The following is a 21,458-nucleotide window of genomic DNA, read 5'->3' as shown; positions in this document are numbered from 1 at the left end:
CAAGATGCAACTCCAGACTATTGTCCATCATTTATTATAGTCACAGACACTACAGATTTTGTCATCTTTTCCCATTATAAATCCTGATAATTGAGCCTTGTTTTCTTGAATGGATACATGCATTAATGTGTATATTGAGTGGAGTTTTATGTGCATGTTATAATTAATTGAAATAGAACTTTCTAAAGTAACATAGTATCTTTATATAAGATTATCTTTTTAAAAATGTACAAAAACCATCATGAAAGGTGGGGGAGAGGGGGTTTCTGTTGTTCCCATTACTATTTTTGATCAACTTCTTAAAATTTAGTTGCTTAACCGTTTTTTTTCCTGTGCCTACCAGAATGATGTATTGAGATTTATTTGAATCACTTACTATTTCTAGATACAGGTGGCTAAACAGAGATTGTATCAAATAAAGCTATTTCATGGCCTTCTGCCTTCATGATCTATTTTAATAAGAAAGAGAATTTGGACAAATGTGCCCTGGCGGTAAATTATTTATTCCCTAAATCCATGAGTTATTGATTGTAGGATCGTTACTATAGTTGCAAAGTAAGAATATTAATTTTTATTTCAGCTGTATGTGACAGATTTTGCTATGGCTGCAAAACTTAAACCATTTTGTTCCTTTTGAAGGTTAAGGAAATACTTGCTGATTATGATCCCAATTTTATGGCCATGAGTCTTGATGAAGCCTACTTGAATATAACAAAGCACTTACAGGAAAGACAAAATTGGCCTGAGGACAAAAGAAAGTATTTCATCAAAACAGGGCACTCTCTGGAAAATGGTAAGCAACTTATTAGAACAATCAAACAAAAAACCCTTTGTATTTGAATTAACCCAGTTAACTTATTAGCATGCATAGGTTGTAGGACTAGCTATACATTTATTATTAAAAATGAAAACTCAGAAATAAAACATACCAGTGGGTTTTCTGAGTTAAATGTGTGGAATGTTGCCCTGGCTGGCTAGCTCAGTTAGTTAGAGCATGGTCCCAATACGCCAAGGTTGCAGGTTCCATCTCCAGTCAGGGCACATACAAGAAGCAACCAAATGAGTGCATAAATAAGTGGAACAACAAATCAATATTTCCTCTCTCTCCCTCTCCCTCTCTAAAATCAATAAATAAAAATTAAAAAAATATGTGTGTGATGTCACTGATACACCAAATAAGATTGCTAAATCTCTAGACTTTAAAAGAGTATGCAGAGTCCCTGAATAAAGTGATGTTATAGCAGTTCTTTTCCTAAAATGTAACTAATAAGGGGTTGGAATACATTGAATCTGAAGAGCTTGTCTATTTAAGGTGGCCTTTTGTTGTAATTGCTAAATGGAAAATAGATTTTAAAAAAATGTTGATTCAAACATATCATAACATTGGGTGGGTTTTTTGTTTTGTTTTTTCATCATTCCTAAATAAAAAACTCCCCAGCTCCCTTTTTTGCCTTGGACATACTTTTATTCTTTTATATATGATGAATCAGAAGTTTCATGATCCAAAGCATTCTTTTTAAAAGGCCCCTTCATTACCTATCCAAAGTGATAACATGGAGATATTATGCATACTGCTTTCAACCCTCTGTCAAAGGTATGATTATTTCAAATGTCTGAGCTGTCCTAGATTACTGAACAAAGTTCATCTGATGAAAAGGTAGAAACAGAGAAGGTTTGCTCACAACCCACAGCTATATTCCCTGTGCACAACTCATTGATTGCTTTGAGGGGAGAAGGGAGAAGGCATAGGCAGTGGTGGGTAAACCTGTTTGTAATTTTCCCTGAAGCAAAAATGGTGAATTCAATGGCATACAATTATAACTCTCACATTGTTTGGGTCTCAAATCTTTGAAGCAAGTTTAATGTGGACATCAAATCACAATTTCATTACCTTCTTTATAGCTCTAAGGGGTAAGTCTCTTTAATAAAAACATTAAATAATAAACAAGCATAATTTCTGGATACAGAGGCTTGGAGCAAAACTTATTTTTCCTTTAGTTTAACTTTATTGTTTGGGGAAGTGGCACAAAAAGCCTGATGCCACGTTGCTTCAAATCTCACTTTGTTAGTTCCTTACTTTTCACAAAGCATCCCCTCCTATAACAATTACTTTGCTCTGGCTGGTTTGGCTCAGTGGATAGAGCGTCGGCCTGCGGGCTGAAGGGTCCCAGGTTCGATTCCGGTCAAGGGCATGTACCTTGGTTGCGGGCACATCCCCAGTGGGGAGTGTGCAGGAGGCAGCTGATCATTGTTTTTCTCTCATCGATGTTTCTGACTCTCTATCCCTCTCCCTTCCTCTCTGTAAAAAAATCAATAAAATATATTAAAAACAAAACAAAAAACCCCAATTACTTTCATGTATGTTTTTTAAAAGTTACATTGGGACTAAAGTACATGTTTTTATTCTCTACTAATGTTCTTTTTATTTATTATAACATGTCGAAACTCACAATAAGAATGTAAATTTTTAATATCTGTTGCTTTTAACATACTTATGTACTTCATGTGTTTCATACTCTTAAGCAATTTAAATAGTTCAGTTTGTTTTGGTCATATATAAATCCCTGTGGGCTGGACTTTCAGGTATATCTGATTTTACATTATGCCATGGGAGCTGTCAACAGTGAGCTGGAGCCATGCAGGTGATTGATATATCTTCCTCTAAAGTCCAAGACAGTTTTTTTGCTGTCTGCCCCTTTCCTAAAAGATGTGGTCTTTGAAAAAGTATTGCTAACTACTACGTGTATATACAAATGAAATAATCATTATGATTTTATGTTTATTCTGCCTTATAAATCCAAATAGTGAGTGCCAAGGAATGCTTGAAACTGAAATACTGTACATTTTTAGCACTTGCCATCCAAATGGGTGCTTTAATCCTAATGTTTCAGATTAAAGAAACCTTAGTTTTGTACTCTCATCACCTCAGTTATGGGGATTATAAAGATATTTCTTTCAGAAAGCAAATAAGAAACCACTTCAGTATTTAGTTGCTCATCCAGGCCTCACAGAGAAGTAGACAGATTTAAAAGGTAACAATGCTATTCAGCAGCAGCTCTAACAGTGAACCTGAAGGCAGCATGCTTTGCTTCCTACTGTAGTGTTCTATCAGAGTGACTCACCTAAGGGCAGGGTGAGAGAGCCATGAGAAAGGTAAATGTGGCATAAGGAACTCTGCAGAAGGGGCTTATGAACGTGACAGGTACCTTCCTTGAGCTGAAGTTTTTCTGCTCTCTTTACCTTGACTTCTACCCATCCAGATGGGGAAAAGAGAGTCTAGGTAAATACCATTCCAACTGTGCCACAGTCTTAATCCCCTCTGAATTGCTTTGCAATTTAAAACCAGAACATGGGAAATGAAAGGAACAGAAGCACACAAATAACAGCTAATGTAAGTTTGAAAGTAAGGCTTATTTTGTAGATGGCCTGGGAATTCAGCTTTGGGAAACATCTGTCTGTAACTTAATTCATATATTATACTTTAAAATTTGAAATGAATCAGGTGTTGTCATATTATTTATATTTTCTTAGGAAATCTTCCTAAAAGGCCAAGTTTATTTTTAAAGTAATATGCATTCATGTGTCTTGAAAATAGAAATTTAATTTTTGCTTCAGCATTTACCTTAATTTGGAAAACATTTATATCTTATAAAATTATGAAATGGGATTTGAAAGCTCTGTTGTTAATCTTAGTTGTTATAAGTATATTTAAACTGCATTTCTCCTCCATTAAGCCTAGAAAGTAAAGTCTTTAATGGATTTGTTCATGAGGACATTTTTAGTACTAGTATAGATTTAAGTATATTTTACAGTCCATTTACAAAAAATGCAAATTAAATGAGGTAATAACCAGAATATTTTTACTCTACTTTTTAATAATTTTAGTTTACAGCCTATCCTATATAATAAAGAACTAATATTCAGCCTGCTAATTAGACCAGATGGCAGAACAACCTTCCAGAACCACCAGTGGGCAGGGGGCGGGGCTGCAAGGCAGCTGGGGCTGTGAGGGCCGACTCCCTTGCATGATTTTGTGCATCGGGCCTCTAGTTGATAATAATAAAGGCTTCTTTCCCTTAACCTTGGACAATGGTTAATCTGATCAAACATTAAGAATTTGAATATTTTCATGGATATACGTATGCAGATCTATAGACTACAAATAAAAAGTAAAACACCAGAAGTAGTTTATATTTATTTCAAATATGCCTTTAGTAAAAAAGATACTTTATAAACAGGCATGTCAAAATTAAAATAATCATATGAAGAAAATTCAAATTATGTCAACATTAGAAATGTTTCTTTCATGAATGAAGAAAATTTAAGTTTATTTTTCCTCTAAAAACAAAACTTATTTTTCAGAAATTTATTCTAGATTGCTTAATGCCTTTTGCCCTGATTACTAAATCCTAATTTAAGAAAGCTCTTTCCCCCCCTAGAGATGAATAGACAACAAACAAAAAAAAACTTTAATTTTTAAAGAAAATGTAGTATGAATCTAAACCTAATTCTGGGTTTCAATTAACTTAGGTATAAAAATCAGTGAGTTTTATTTAAGGTATTTTCTTTTAAAATGTATACTATGGAAATGGGAAATATATTCCTTTTAAGAAACACTTAGAATCATTGTTTTCTTTTTAAACTGTTATAAAATATAAATGATGACATTTCTGATCTTGGTTCTTAGAAACAAAACTAAACTAGATTTATTTTGTTTTAAGAAAGAATGTAATGAAACCTGATTTGTGAAGTATATGCTTCTTAAAATGAAGGTAATTACTGTTTCTATTTATAATTTAGACAAACCACGAAAGGAAGTTAATAAACTGAGTGAGCATGAACGATCCATCTCTCCATTACTTTTTGAAGATAGTCCTCCTGATTTGCAACCCCCAGGAAATACTTCCCAAGTGAACGGTGAAGAACAAAATAATCCTCAAATACTTCAGAACTCAGTTGTTTTTGGAACATCAGCCGAGGAAGTGGTAAAGGAAATTCGCTTCAGAATTGAGCAAAAAACAACACTGACAGCCAGTGCAGGTACTTAAACAGGATATTGATGGCTACAATAGTTTTAATTTTCAGACTGTCTAATTCAAATGTAATATTAGTAGTTTCTCATTATAAAGTATAGAGTAACATTTTACTTATCCATTTTTTGATTCATCTTCTAACAACTTAACCTATTTAGAATGCCTAGAACCTATAGGTAAATTTGAATTAAGCCAAAAAGCCTTTGAGCCCAAAGAAAAAACTATTATAAATCTCATGTAGCTTTCCTGTTTTTTAGGTACAAAATATATTTTAATTATTTTTGGACATAGTATTTTTTTAGTTTTCCCTTAGAAGTCTTCATTTCTTCCAAGGTTATAGTGCAGGAGAGACCCCCAGATGACCACAAGGTAGTGGACAGAAGAATCACCAACTCATAACATAACAATCTAGAACCATCCAGTGAAGGGAAAAAGAGCTTTACATAGGTCAATAGCATATAGGGTAACACCACTTAGCATAGAGACTGATATGTGTCATAAGTGCCCTAAATTATTTTATAAAAACCATATTATGATGAGGTTAGTCTTTTCTTTCCATGCCAAAACATGAGAATAAGTAATAAAATTTAGGAAGATGTACAGTATATAAACATTGAAATGAACTATTTAATGATTATATTAGAATATTCCTATTTCAATTTATCTTAGTCATTTAGACTCCTAGATATTATAAAACATCTTTCTTAAAAGTAGTAATTTAGCCCTAGCTAGTTTGGCTCAGTGGATAGAGCATTGGCCTGCGGGCTGAGGGATTCCAGGTTCGATTCCTGTCAAGGGCACATGCTTGGATTGCAGGCTTGATCCCCAGAAGGGGGCGTGCAGAAGGCAGCCAATCAATGATTCTCTCTCATCATTGATGTTCCTATCTCTCTCCCTTCCTCTCTGAAATTAAAATAATAATAATAATAATTTACTCTGTGAATAACACAAAAAGAATGCACACATTTCATTATCGTTTTAAATATACTACAACCCAGAATCTTTGATTTTTTTTTTTAATGTGGATAATGTATACAAAAGACCTTTTTAAAGAATGAACATACATCCTAACTTATATTCTGGATCATTAATATAAGATAGCCCTGTGTTTCTACTAGTAAGTAAATTAACAATATTTCTTAAACTCAGAAATTACTCTTAGACTTTAAAATACCATGGAGATTTAAATAGCCCTCATTTCACCCTAGCTGGTTTGGCTCAGTGGATAGAGCGTTGGCCTGCAGACTGAAGGGTCCCAGGTTCGATTCTGGTTAAGGGCACATGCCTGAGTTGCGGGCTTGATCCCCAGTAGAGGGTGTGCAAGAGGCAGCCGATCAATGATTCTCTCTCATCACTGATATTTCTCTTTCTCTCTGTCCCTCTCCCTTCCTCTCCGAAATCAATAAAAAAATTTTAAAAAATAAATAAATAGTCCTCATTTCTGCTGTGAAAATAACTAACACAATTCTTTTTCCTAAAATCATAGGAAGCCCTGGGGAGATAGATAATCACTATTATTTTTATTATTTATATATTTATTTACTTACTTAACAAGACATCCTATCTAATAAAAGAGTAATATGCAAATTGACCATCACACCAACACACAAGATGGCTGCCCCCATGTGAACACAAAATGGCCACCACAAGATGGCCAGCAGGGGAGGGCATTTGGGAGGGACCAGATCTGCAAGGGAGGGCAGTTGTGGGAGATCAGGCCAGCAGGGGAGGGCAGTTGGGGGCGATCAACCCTGTAGGGGAGGGCAGTTAGGGGTGAACAGGCTGGCAGAGGAGGGAAGTTGGGGGCGACTGGGCCTGCAGGGAAGGGCAGTTGGGGGGGGGGACCCAGACCTGCAGGGGAGGGCAGTTAGGGGTGACCAGGCCTGCAGGGGAGGGCAGTTAGGGGCAATCAGGCTGGCAGGGGAGCAGTTAGGCATCAATCAGGCTGGCAGGGGAGTGGTTAGGGGGTGATCAGGCTGGCAGGCAGAAGCGGTTAGGAGCAATCAGGAAGGCAGGCAGGTGAGTGGTTGGGAGCCAGCAGTCCTGGATTGTGAGAGGGATGTCCGAGATTGGAGAGGGTGCAGGCTGAGCTGAGGGACACCATCCCCCCCCCCCCCCCCCGCGCACGAATTTCGTACACCAGACCTCTAGTATAATTATGATTTTTTTGCTAACATCTGGGTATTCTCTTTCAAACAGATACGCATTTTTTATTTACTTAATTTATTGGGCTGACATTGGTTAATAAATTACGTAGGTTTCAAGTGTACAGTTCTATAATGCATCATCTGTATGTTGTATTGTGTGTTCATCACTCAGTCAAGTCTCTTTCCGTCACCATTTATCTCCCCTTTACTCTCTTCTACCTCCCTCTACTGTTGCCTCTGACAATGAGTGTTTTGTTTTCGTTTGGTTTGGTTTTTGCTTAATCCCTTCACCATTTTTACCCACTATTGTGTTTAAAATAGCATTTCACATAATTTGAGATGTTTTGCACTTAACATTATTATTTTTCTATATTGTCATCGCATATTTTAAAATCATACATATCAACTTCTTTGAGTCATCAGAGTGTTCTTCTTTTAAGGCATTGCCCCAAACACAATGTTAGCAAAAGTATGCAGTGATAAGAATAAACCAAATGGACAATACCAAATTCTGCCCAAAAGACAAGCTGTGATGGACTTCATCAAGGACTTACCCATTAGAAAGGTGAGATTTTTATATAAAATTTATCATCTACATATACGTATATACTCTGAGTTCTGAAGAGATACTATTTAGGATGATAGTAATTGTTAGCTGAAAGATTTTAAAACAGTAGGTAACAAGAACTATACTGGATGATTGAATTTGGATTTAAAGAAATCTATCAAACTCTTAAATTGAGGTTTAGGATCTTGTTTGCTAGAAAGTTTTAAGGAAGTAATAGATGACAGACTTTTCAATGTATCCTTGCCAAGGAGAAGAAAAATAAAAGGAATACTGGTAAGAATCCTTTCAGCTGTAACTCATATACAATCTTAGTTCTAAAGTACAGATTGCTTTCTGATTAATAAGTATGATACTTGAAAAAGATTTAGAAATTTAATTGTTTTGACAAAAAAACAACAACACACCACATAAATTAAAACACTTTACCATCTTTAAGAAATGGTAAAATGATCCTGTAGGAGTTATAGAAAGGAGGCTACCTTTTATTTTTATTTATTTATTTTTATTTTTTTTAAATATATTTTATTGATTTTTTACAGAGAGGAAGGGAGAGGAATAGAGAGTGAAAAACATCGATGGGAGAGAAACATCAATTAGCCGCCTCCTGCACACCCCCTACTGGGGATGTGCCCGCAACCAAGGTACATGCCCTTGACCGGAATCGAACCCAAGACCTTTCAGTCCGCAGGCCAACGCTCTATCCACTGAGCCAAACCGGTTTCGGCTACCTTTTATTTTTAAAGTTTCTAGATTTTTCTGCTATGTATGCTTTGTAAACAATAATTGCATATACTTTTTGATGTTTTAGGAGTTGCTTTTCTCACAACATAATGTATATGAGTGAATTTAAATAAAGCATTTCTCAATGCTCAGAAGAAAGGCTTTATCAAAATATATAAGTGTATAATGATTACTGAATAGCTTAGTATGTAAGGTGTGGCTATAAAGCAGTATTTTCCAATCTGGTTTTTAAGGTATGAATAGGTATTCTATAAAAAAGGCTCTAGGGTCAAATAACTATGAAATCTACCACCCTTATGAGTCACAAGGATACTAGTATATTAAAGATTCATAAGTCTTGCAGTGAAAAATTCAACTTAAATTTGTTTATCCCACCATTCCCCAAATTTGTCTGACCACAGAACTCCTTATTTTTTTACTAATTATTTTATTTTATTATTTTATTTATTTTTGCTAATCCTCACCCAAGGATATTTTCACATTGATTTTCAGAAAGAGTGGAAGGGAGGGGGAGTGACACAGAGAGAGAAACATGGATGTGAGAGAGACACATCGATTGGTTGCCTCCTGCACGTGCCCTGGCCAGGGCTGGGGAGCAAACCTGCAACCAAGGTACTTGCGTGCCCTTGACCGGAATTGAACCTGCAACCCTTCAGTCGGAGGGCCGATGCTCTATCCACTGAGCCAAATCCACCAGGGCAGAGCTCTTTATTTTAATGCTTTTAAAATTTTCATGGAATTTTAAATTTAAGTTTTCCATGGAACACTAGTTTAGGAAATGTGGCCAAAAAGAAATTAAAACAGTTTTCTTATGAAGATAGTTATATTATTCATGTTTTTATTGATTATAAAAGGTATAATGAGATTATAATACCAGTTCTTGCTTAAATTTAAAAATGTATTAATAATATATATTGATTCTCTTCTAGGTTTCTGGAATAGGAAAAGTTACAGAGAAAATGTTAAAGGCCCTAGGAATTATTACTTGTACCGAACTCTACCAACAGAGGGCATTACTTTCGCTTCTTTTCTCTGAAACATCTTGGCGTTATTTCCTTCATATTTCCATGGGTCTAGGTTCAACACACCTGACAAGGTATCCATATGTATATTCATTCTGCTTTCTCTCCTTTTTTTTTTTTTTACTTTATTTTTATTGTTGACACTATTGCAGATGTCCCCATTTTCTCCCCCTTTGTCAACTTCCACCCAGCCTCTGCCCTTCCCTTCCCCCTGGCCATAACCACAGCTGTTGTCTATGTCTGTGGGCTAACAGTTTTAACCATTGAAGTGGAGCCAATAAGGATAACATGTTTTAAAATTATTTTAGGCTGGTTTAATTTAGAATATAATTTTAAAATTAGAGTCCAACGACTGGATGTGGGAGAAAAGGAAAAGATGAATAAAGAATCACTTCTAGGTTGTTGGCTACAGCAATTGGATAGATGAACAAGAGCATGATAGGTACTTTCTTTTCTATCTTGTGCTTTGTTTAGAACATAAGAATACTAGGACACTGGTGGTCAGATTTTTAAGAAAAGCAAGATGGCTCATTTTCCAGAACTCACCTTTTAAGCAAGGAGATTTAATGATTTTTGAAAACCTTCAAACTCTATATATATCCCAAAAAATGTATACATACACTTTGAATGATTATAAAGGCAGTGTTTATTAAAATACATTTCAGCCCTAGCTGGTTTGGCTCAGTGGATAGAGCATCGACCTGTGGACTAAAGGGTACCGGGTTTGATTCCAGTCAAGGGCACATGCCCAGGTTGCGGGCTCAATCCCCAGTGGGGGTGGGGGGGGGGGCGTGCAGGAGGCAGCCGATTAATGACTCTCTCTCATCATTGATGCTTCTATATCTCTCTCCCTCTTCCTTCCTCTCTGAAATCAATAAAAATATATTTTAAAAAAATACATTTCGCCTGGCCAGTATGGCTCAGTAGTTGAGTGTCAACCTATGAACCAGGAAGTCACAGTTCACTTCCTGGTCAGGGCACTTGCCCTCGTTGCAGGCTCGATCCCTAGTAGGGGGCGTGTAAGAGGCAGCTGATCAATGATTCTCTCTCATCATTGATGTTTCTCTCTCTCTCTCCCTCTCCCTTCCTCTCTGAAATCAATAAAAAGATATTTTAAAAATAATTAAAAAATACATTTCATTTTCAAAATTGAGCTATCGGCTATTAAAGTGTGTATACATTTTTGGGAGACACTTGCTGTGTTCTCAATGGAAAAATGATTCATTCAATACTGAGTACTTACTTTGTATTAGGCACTGTTCTTGGCCCTGGGGATAATAGCAGTAAACAAGAGAGAGTCCTGCCTTCGTGGAGTTTTCAGACTAGTGTGGGAGATGTAAAGTAACCCAAAAAACAAAGAAAGAAAGGGAGGCAGAGTGAGAGCATAAAATGACTTGGGGTTGGGGGGTGGTAAGGGTTGGGTTGGCTGCAGTCATCCAGAGGCAGAGACCTCGGGGGCCAGCCACGTAAAGCTCTAGAAGAGGAACAACTAGCAGTGAGGCCCTGCGTTTTCTTTCTTGTCATTCTTTCATCTGGGTCTTCAAAGGAAGTGTCCTAGAGCTAGAAGTGTACACTTTTGTGGGGGAGTGAAAGAAGGGAATAAAAAAAAAAAAAAGAATGGGAATTGACACAGCACTATTTTTACAGTTTTGTCATCATCTTGTCAGCCTGCTCTCAAAATAACTCCTTTCTATTCTTATACTCAGACTAAAGGAGAACAAGAAGATTACTGAGGGGGCATACAAAATAAGTTTTATTTACTAATTAAACCTGCTGAATCTTACAGAGATTGTAAAGCCTGTGGTATTGCTTTTCTTAACTCTTTGTGCTTCTCAATCATTTGAGTCCACAGTTAGCTGACATTTATTTTGAGTGGATATAATGAAAAATAAGAAAAAGACAGTACTCTAAATAATCTAGTATTTTTAAGATAATGGGAAATAAAACTGTCTCTTTTCATCCAAAAATTAACCTCTTTTTAATTCCATAGTGCTTGAACACAATAAGAGTTCTTGATAAAACATAGCACATATTAACCTGGGGTATTTAGACCTGCAGGTAATGGTGGTCTTAATTCATAGGTTGTTTTTTTTTATTAATTCATAGGTTTTATATATATATATATATATATATATATATATATATATATATATATATATAAAAGTCCATCCATCTGACCGGTATCTATGATGCACACTGACCACCAGGGGGCAGATGCTCAATGTAGTAGCTGCCATGACGCGCATTGGCCATTTAAAAATAAACGACACCACGGACCTGGTGCCCACAAAGCAATACTCAGCTTCCCCCAAGTGGGATAAGAGCCCTGCCACCATCCCAGAGTGACACCCCACCAAATCGCAGCTGCTGCTGCTGAGACCCCTTGGCGCAAAATGCGGCCCACAAGTAACAGTCGCTGTGGGCACCGGGTAATGACATCACATAGCAACGCCCACTTCCTCTCCCTAGTGACTAGCCTCCTTGCAGTTTCTTCAGCCCAGGAACATGACTTGCTTTATAGCCAGGTGGAAACATTTTACACTTTAACCAAATGTCTGTGAAGCATTTTCCTGTGCCTCATCTCATTTGATCTTCACAGAAGTCCTGGAGTAGGTAGATAGGAGACTCGGTGGAATCCTATTTTATTTATATTAGCTGGAAAACGGAGATTTAGAAACTTGACCCGACTGAAAAGAAGTAAGAAATGGTGGACATTGAAAATGACTTCAGGGATAGAAACCAAGATGGCGGCATAGGTAAACACCTGAACTTGCTACTTCGCACAACCACTTCAAAACTACAACTAAAAGACAAAATGGACATCATCCAGAACTACAGGAAGGCTGGCTGAGTGGAAATTCTACAACTAGAAGGAAAGAGAAAAGCACACTGAGACTCAGAGGAGCTGCAGAAGTAAAATGCAGAGGTACAGAGGCTCACGCACACGGAAAGGGCTGGCAACTGAGTATGCAGCTGTCTTTCTCAATAGGGAGAGAGACACAAGCTCCTGACTGCTCTGAACTCCAGTTCCGGGCGAGACTCTGGGGACCCAGACTCATACGGGGAGAAACTGGACTGTCTGGCATCGGGTGGAACTCGAGGGCGGCTTTCTCTCAGAGGTGATTGCAGTGATTACCAAGGGACACTGAGACCTGGGGGCCTCTTAGGGCAGGGCTGACGGGAAGCCATTGCTGTTTGCTCCGCCCTACCCAAGCTGTGCACAGAAGCTTTTGCATATGAATGGCCTGGTCCTTTGAAATCTAAAATTACCTAACAAACTGCAGCTGAGTCAGAGAGACCCAGAACATCCAAAAGAAGGCCCAAGGCCCCACAGCAGCTTGCATTGCTTCACAGCTGGGCCTCATCTGGGCACCTCCAAAACCCAAACAAAGAAGAGGAATCTGCAGATCTCTCCGTAGCTCCTGCTGGGTGGCCTCAGGCAGAGGCTAAATTAGCACCTCCTTGGAGATCCAAGAGCCAGTGTACCCAGTGGTCAGAGTGGACCATCCAGATTACAACTCCTCGGATCCATAAGGTACACACTCAGGGGGCAGACTCTGAGCACCAAAGCCCCACTGAAGCAAGTCTTGCCTCATAAGGGTGTCTCTAGCACAGAAGTTCTCCCATCGTAGACACAGCTGATCCTCACAGCCAACTGGCCTGGAGGTCAATTCCTCCCAGTGATACCAACAACAATCAAGGCTTAACTACAAGGCTGTGCACACAGCTCTCAAAGGGGTGCACCACAAGTGTCCACCTCAGGTAACTGGGGAGGCTGAGCCACTGGGCCCTATAGGACACCTAGCACACAAAGCCACTCTATCAACACAGGGAAGCAGCCAAAATGCGGAGACAAAGAAACAGGTCACAAATGAAAGAAATGGAGGATATAGAGTACAAAACCACGGTTATAAGGTTTTTCAAGAATTTTCTAGAAACTGCTGATAAATTTAGTGAGACCCTCGAGGATATGAAAAAGGACCAACTAGAAATTAAGCATACACTGACTAAAATAAAAAATAATATACAGAGATCCAACAGCAGACTAGAGGATCGCAAGATTCAAGTCAAAGATTTGAAATACAAAGAACCAAAAACCACCCAACCAGAAAAGAAAAAATAATCCAAAAATATGAAGATAGTGTAAGGAGCCTCTGGGACAACTTCAAGCGTACCAACATCCAAATTATGGGGGTGCCAGAAGAAGAGAGCAAGATATTGAAAACCTATTTGAAGAAATAATGACAGAAAACTTCCCTCACCTGGTGAAAGAAATAGACTTACAAGTCCAGGAAGTGCAGAAAACCCCAAATAAAAGGAATCCAAAGAGGACCACACCAAGACACATCATAATTAAAATACCAAGAGCAAAAGACAAAGAGAGAATATTAAAAGCAGCAAGAGAAAAACAGTTAGTTACCTACAATGGAGCACCCATATGATTGTCAGCTGATTTCTCAACAGAAACTATGCAGGCCAGATGGGAGTTGCAAGAAATATTCAAAGTGATGAATAGCAAGAACCTACAACCAAGATTACTCTACCTAGCAAAGCTATGATTCAGAATTGGAGATCAGATAAAGAGCTTCACAGATAAGAAAAAGCTAAAGGAGTTCATCACCGCTAAACCAGTATTATATGAAATGCTGAAGGGTATTCTTTAAGAAGAGGAAGAAGAAGAAAAAGGTAAAGGTAAAAATTATGAACAACAAATACATATCTATCAACAAGTGAATGTAAAAAATCAAGTGAATAAAAAAAATCTGATGAACAGAATGAACTGGTGAATATAATAGAATCAGGGGCATAGAAAGGGAGTGGACTGACAATCCTCTGGGGGAAAGGGGTTTGGGGGTGTGGGAAGAGACTGGACAAAAATCGTACACCTATGGATGAGGACAGTGGGGGTGTATGGGGTGGGGTGGGAACCGGGTGGAGGGGAGCTATGAGTGAAAAAAGAGGAACAATTGTAATAATCTGAACAATAAAGATTTATTAAAAAAAAAAAAGAAAATGACTTCAGGTTTTCTCACTGTGCAGAATATAGTCAAACACTACTACAGTTAAATATTTTACCCTTTGTTCTCCCTGCGTGATCTACAATCATAATCTGCTTTGTGTTGATATTTATTGCTGTGTTGCTGACGATTACCTGAAAGAGAAGTTGGGGTGCTTCACAGGGTTGGAAAAAGTTTAGCTAAATCGGAAAGCAGGTGTAATTAAGCAAGTTTATCCTATATAATACAAGCCTAATATGCTAAGTGTCTGGTCAGCCATTCAGCCCATCAAAACGTAACATGCTAATGATATGCTAAGGCCACTCAACTGCTCGCTATGATGTGCACTGACCAGCAGGGGGCAGACGCTTCAACCAGTAAGGTCGCTTGCTGCTGGGGTCAGGTCGATCAGGACTGAGTGAGATGGGCCGGACACGCCCTAGAGCCCTCCAACGATCCATCCCTGGCTGGCCAACCTCCCATGTCCTTCCCTGGCCCCAATTGTCCACCGGTGGGGTCCCTCGGCTTGGCCTGCGCCCTCTCACAATCTGGGACCCTCAGGGGATGTCAGAGAGCCGGTTTCAGCCCAATCCCGGAGGCCAGACCAAGGGACCCCACTCACCGAGCCTCTAGTCTATATATATATAAAGCTCCCACTGGCACCAATCGCACGCATGTATTTCAATCTGTCATTGTCGATTGTGAATTTGGTTAACTTCTATAGAGAAAGGGTGAATAGCGATATTAAAATATTCTTCTAATTAATATCCTCTCAGTGTGCACGAATCCGTGCACTGGGACACTAGTAATAATATAAAATAGCAAACCTACCTTCCCTCTGTCCACATTCTCTAGGTCCCTTACTCTCTTTTATTTTTAAATTCGTAGTACTTCTCCCTTTCTAACATATTCCACATTTACTTTTTATTTGTTTATTTGTCTCTCTCCACTAAGATACAAGTTTCTTAAGGGCAGGCACTTGGTCAGTTTTGTTTATAACTGTATCTCCAAGACCTAGAACAGTGCTCCATTCATTAGGTTCATTAACTTTTTGGAAAATGAATAACCTAAATGTCATTTTAGCCTTTTGGTGCCAACTACTCTAGAATCCAACCAAATTAGATGTTTCAGATTTCCGGTCTTCATCCTGTTGCTGTGTGCCAAATTCTGACTTAGGTTCTATGTAGTGGTATAAATGAATAATGAAGAGGCTATAGGAGAGATAAGTTAATGTACTAAACCAAAAACTAGATAGTTGATATTAAATGATTTAAAATTTAATTATATCGTATAACTGCAAGCTATTACACTACCACCTGCTATTGGTTTTTGTAAGTTGTGGTTTGATATTTAGAAACAATTTATATTAACCTATTTTAAAATTTGTTCTTTTCAATAGATATAGACTTGATCAATGCCATGTGTAATCGTATTAACATCTTATCTATCTTCATTATTTGGGTGATAGTTTTATTTTTAGATTTTAAAAACTCACTGTTTTTCATGATGTATAAATTCAATACATTAAATCTTCTTGTTTGACTTAAAGGAACTCAGTCTTTGAGAAAGCAAATAAAAACTTTTTCTTCTTCATTCAAGGGATGGAGAGAGGAAAAGCATGAGTGTTGAGAGGTAATATTTTGATATTATTGTTCATAATTTATGCTATTTTAAACTAATTTTTAATTTTTAGGAAAGTATCACTGAAATTTAAAAATCTATTTTCAAACCTCAGAACAATTCTCAGCATGTCACACTCCTGAAGAAAATGTCCCAGTACACTGCTGTATTATCTTCACTTGTTGTTCTCTCAGTGGAAAAAAAAAGTACACTGCAGTTATTTTTTTTAATGTTGTTTTTTTTTCCTATTCAGTGAAAACCAAGCATTTTAGGATTCCAAATCTTAATTTCTAGACTTTATAAGAAAAATTATACTGAGAGGTTATTTGGCAAATTTAAGAAATGACAATGGAAATTCTTCCTAAAACTCTTCAAATATTGGTGAATGAACAGAGGCATCAAATAATAAGATATTGATGAAAGAGAGCTTAGAGATTATCTATTTCATTGGTTTACAATATTGTTCAGAAGTCAAATGAAATCTTGATGGAAACCTTATTGTTTTGGGAAATGTGTCATTGTTTGAAAAGTCCCTCAATTTTCTCCTCAAAGCACCAAAGTTCCACTGAGACATTTAAGAACCACTGACCTCCTACAGAGTTATATTAATACTAATTATATTAATGACTGATAAAAATTGCTTTGAGGCTTAGCTTTACATAAAAGCAATTAAAGGAAAAGAGGGTAAACAAGCATCCAAGAGTGAGATAATATTGTCCTATTTAATGAATTATCACTATCCGTTGTTGGTTTTAATCATCTTTTAAAAAATTATAGAGAGCCCTAGCTGGTTTGGCTTAGTGGATAGAGCAGCCTGCAGATTGAAGGGTCCTGGGTTCGATTCTGGTCATGGGCACATGCCCAGGTTGCCAGCTTGATCCTGAATAGGGGGCATGCAGAAGGCAGCCAATCAGTGATTCTCTCTCATCATTGATGTTTCCATCTCTCTCTCCCTTCCTCTCTGAAATCAATTTATATATATATATATATATATATATACATATATATATATATATATATATAATATATTTTATTGATTTTTTACAGAGAGGAAGGGAGAGGGATAGAGAGTTAGAAACATCGACGAGAGAGAAATATCGATCAGCTGCCTCCTGCACACCTCCTACTGGGAATGTGCCCACAACCAAGGTACATGCCCTTGACCGAATCGAACCTGGGACCTTTCAGTCCACAGGCCGACGCTCTACCCACCGAGCCAAACTGGTTAGGGCAATAAAAATATATTTTAAAAAATTATAGAGAGAGCAAAAGTATAAAAGTATACTTTTACTGCCCCAGCTGCTGGCTCAGTTGGTTGGAGCGTTCTCCCATACACCAAAAGGTTGTGGATTTGATTCCTGTTCAGAGCACATACCTAAGTTGTGGATTCCATCCCTGGTCTGGGCACATACAGGAGGCAACTGATTCAAACGATCCATGTTCCCCTCCCCTCCCTCTTCCCCTCCCCTTTTCCCTCCAAATCCAGAAAAACATATCCTTGGGTGAAGATTAAAAATAAAAAGTACACCTTTGCTAATCAGCTTAACTATCTAAATGATCTTCAATCATTAAGTAGATCTTAAATGGTTTTCACTTAATTATATCTTAATTCATCTGAAAACTTTATTCTATACTGCAGAAAATATAACTAAATTATCCTGAATTATACTTTACTTTGTGCACCAAAAATCATCCTTGTCTTTCTAGGACATTCAGTGAGATAAGTAAAGCAGAAGAACAGTACAAGTTGTGCCAAGAACTTTGCAGTGAACTTGCTCAAGATCTGCAGAAAGAAGGACTTAAGGTATTTTATTTTAGTGTAGTGTTCTTAGTTTTAAGTTTTTCTAATAATAAAATGCACTTTAATGCAAGAATTAGACTTTGAATACAAAGTGGGAAATGTCAGATAAGAGTTCTCATCACCAGCGAAGAAATTTAATTCTGACCCTTAATTGAGGCCTGTGATAAGGTCATTCTGTGAAGAAGCAACTTATAGGGTAAAGTGGTTATAACTCCCAAGGAGTTCATACTGTCTCAGGAATACATTTGAATAAGTTCAAGATCAGAGTTATATTAGAGAATAAAGCAAAGGGGGAAGGATTTTCCCAGAACTGTATTAACATATTATAAATGCCTTCCCAGTCATCTTTAATGTTTTTCTCTTGTAGACATTGACTTTCTAGAGTAAGCATTTTGTTTCAAGGCTCTAATGCAGGTTGTTTAGCACATTGAGAACAAAATCTGGAAGGCTTTGAACTTTGTGTTTTATAATCTTCACTCAAAACAGTCTGTATTTACTGTTTTTCCAATATTCTCAAATCATTTATTCAGAGTTATTACAATATGTAATGGTGATTATCAGAGGGAAAGAGGAGGTGGTGGAGGTAGAAAAGGGTAAAGAAGGATAAATGGTATGGGAAGGAGACTTGACTTGGAATGGTGAATATACAATACAATATACAGATGATGTATTATAGAACTGTACACCTGAAACCTGTAATTTTATTAACCAATGTTACCACAATAAATTCAATAAAATTTTTTTAAGTATTAAAACATTATCACAAAGCATAGGATAAATAATTTATGAGTATTTTCTTATCATTTTTCTCTGTTATACTTTGATTGTAAAAAGAGTTGTTTTTTTCAATGTTTAAATAATTTTCTTTTTAATCCTCACCCGAGGATATGTTTTTATTGACTTAGAGAGAAAGAGAGAGAGAGAAACATCAGTGTGTGAGAGAAACATTGATCAGTTGCCTCCCAAACACCCCAACCAGGGATCAAACCTGCAAGCTAGGTATGTGCACTGACCAGGAATTGAACCCACAACCTTTTGTTGTATGAGATGATGCTCCAACCAACTGAACTACCCAGCCACGGCCATTAAATAGACTTTTAATTTTAGAATCATTTTTAGATTTACAGAAAAATTGCCAAGATACTATAAAGAGTTCTGGTATACCCAGTTTTCCTCATTATTAACTTCTTATATTGCCAGAGTATATTTCTCAAAACTAAGAAACTGACATTAGCACATTGTTATTAATTAAACTCCAGAACTTATTTTTCCATTAATGTTCTGTTTCTGTTCCAAGATTCAGTCCAGGGAACCACATTGCATTTAGTTGTCATGTCTTCTCCAGTCTTCTCTAGTTTATGATAGTTTCCTTGTTTTCCATGACCTTGATTGTCTTGAGAAATACTGGCCAGATACCCTGCAGAATATCTCCCAACTTGGGTTTGTCTGGTAGTTTTCTTTAGATTAGACCGTGGTTATGAGTTGTAGAAAGAATACCACAGAGGTAAAATGTCCTCATCACATCCTAAGAGGTACAGTAGTCCCCCCTTAGCTGAGATTTCGCTTTCCACAGTTTCAGTTACCCACAATCTGAAAGCATTGAATGGAAAATTCTTGAAATTAATCAAATCTTAAGTTTTATATTGTATATCGTTCTTAGTAGCATAATGAAATCTCATGCTGCTCCAACCTGCCCAGGATGTGAATTATCCCTTTGTCCAGCATATCCACACTGTATATGCTACCTGCTGGTAATCACTTAATGGGAGTCTTGGTTAACAGATTGTTTACAAGAGAGAAAGAGATCACATTCACATAACTTTTATTACAGTGTATTTTAATAACTGTGCTATTTTATTATTAGTTATATTGTTAATCTCTCACTATGCCTAATTTACAAATGAAACTTTATCATAAGTATGTATGTATAGGAAAAAACATAGTATATCTAGATATGGTTTGGTGCTATCTGTAGTTTCAGGCATCCACTAGGCGTGTTGGAACATTTACCCGCAGATAAGGGGGAGCTACTGTATTTGATAGCTACATGATGTCATGGGTGATGTTAATCTTCATCACTTGTTTAAGGTAGTGTTTGCTAGGCTTCTCCATTGTGAAGTTACTATTTTCCCCTTTCAATTGGCTATTCTTTGGAAGTAAGTCAATCTAATCTACTCTCACTACCTCCAGGAGGTATTAAAATATATGTAACATAAAATATACTGTTTTGACTATTTTTAAGTGTACATTTCAGTGGCACTAAGAACACTCATACTGCATAGCCATCAATACTGTCAATCTCCAGAACTCTTTCATTATCCCAAACACTGTACCCATTAAACATTAATTTTAAAGGGAGTTCTAACATGTAAATTGTTTAGCATAGTATCTGTTGTATAGTAGGCACACAATAAGTATGAGCTATCCACAAGACCTTTTCACTGAGGCTTTTTAAAAAATATATATATTTTATTAATTTTTTACAGAGAGAAAGGGAGGGGGATAGAGAGTTAGAAACATCGATGAGAGAGAAACATCAATCAGCTGCCTTCTGCACACTCCCTACTGGGTATGTGCCCACAACCAAGGTACATGCCCTTGACCAGAATCGAACCTGGGACCCTTGAGTCCGCAGGCCAATGCTCTATCCACTGAGCCAAACTGGTTAGGGCTCACTGAGGCTTTTTTAGAAAGATTTTTTTTCCTTCCATTTTAGGTACTGAATTGACCTCTAAAAGAGCTGGTGAAAAAGAAAAATGATTACTTAACTTTACCCTGTATATAAAAGTCTCTTATAAAAATTCATTTGGAGAGGAGAGTAATAATTATTGGTTAAAATGGGATTTTTATATTACTTTTGGATTTCAGTTATTCTTTATGACAATTTTATTACTATGTTTTAGAAATAATTGATTATACTTTCATATTATATGTACATATGAGAGCTTTATGAGCTTTTTTAACCTGTAAAATAACTTTTTTTTCTAGAAGTTAGCAAGCCATATATAATGTATTCTGCTTATTATAGGGTAGAACTGTTACCATTAAGCTGAAGAATGTGAATTTTGAAGTAAAAACTCGTGCATCTACAGTTTCATCTGTTGTGTCTACTGCAGAAGAAATATTTGCTATTGCTAAAGAATTGCTAAGAACAGAAATTGATGCTGATTTTCCACATCCCTTGAGATTAAGACTTATGGGTATGACTTTTCTTGCTTTTCCTTAAATAGCTAGACTTTCCCAAAGAATCAACTTTGGAAATAGTCTCACCTCTAATTTATTTCTTAAAACTGTTTAGGAATTTGTACTTACGCTACTGCCATTTTTCTTAATGCTTAGAACCTGATGCATGTGAAGCTATGATAATTAATTTAATTCCAGTGAGGACCAATCAAAGTTGTCCTTTTCTTACAAATATTTAAATCCTTGGGGCTAGGCTTTTCAAATTTTAGAAAGCATACTGAGTATATTTTGTAATACTCCTTTGAGATCTGAGGAAACACTTCATGTTCAAAGACATTAATATTTT

General features: G+C 36.9%; 1 protein-coding gene across 2 annotated transcripts in view; it reads left to right on the top strand.

Moving 5' to 3' along the window:
- POLK (DNA polymerase kappa) overlaps nt 1–21,458 on the top strand; it is a 75,331-nt gene that overhangs the window by 45,888 nt on the left and 7,985 nt on the right. For both annotated transcript variants that reach the window (XM_079796282.1, XM_079796283.1), the window contains exons 6-12: nt 640–793; nt 4,801–5,040; nt 7,621–7,745; nt 9,419–9,585; nt 16,108–16,140; nt 17,836–17,932; nt 20,958–21,129. In XM_079796282.1, coding sequence (XP_079652408.1) covers nt 640–793; nt 4,801–5,040; nt 7,621–7,745; nt 9,419–9,585; nt 16,108–16,140; nt 17,836–17,932; nt 20,958–21,129 — 988 coding nt within the window. The remainder of the gene's footprint in view (nt 1–639; nt 794–4,800; nt 5,041–7,620; nt 7,746–9,418; nt 9,586–16,107; nt 16,141–17,835; nt 17,933–20,957; nt 21,130–21,458) is intronic.

This window comes from Cnephaeus nilssonii, assembly GCF_951640355.1.
Source record: "Cnephaeus nilssonii genome assembly, chromosome: 2".
Taxonomy (NCBI): Eukaryota; Metazoa; Chordata; class Mammalia; order Chiroptera; family Vespertilionidae; genus Cnephaeus; species Cnephaeus nilssonii.
This window is presented reverse-complemented; position numbering and strand designations above follow the sequence as displayed.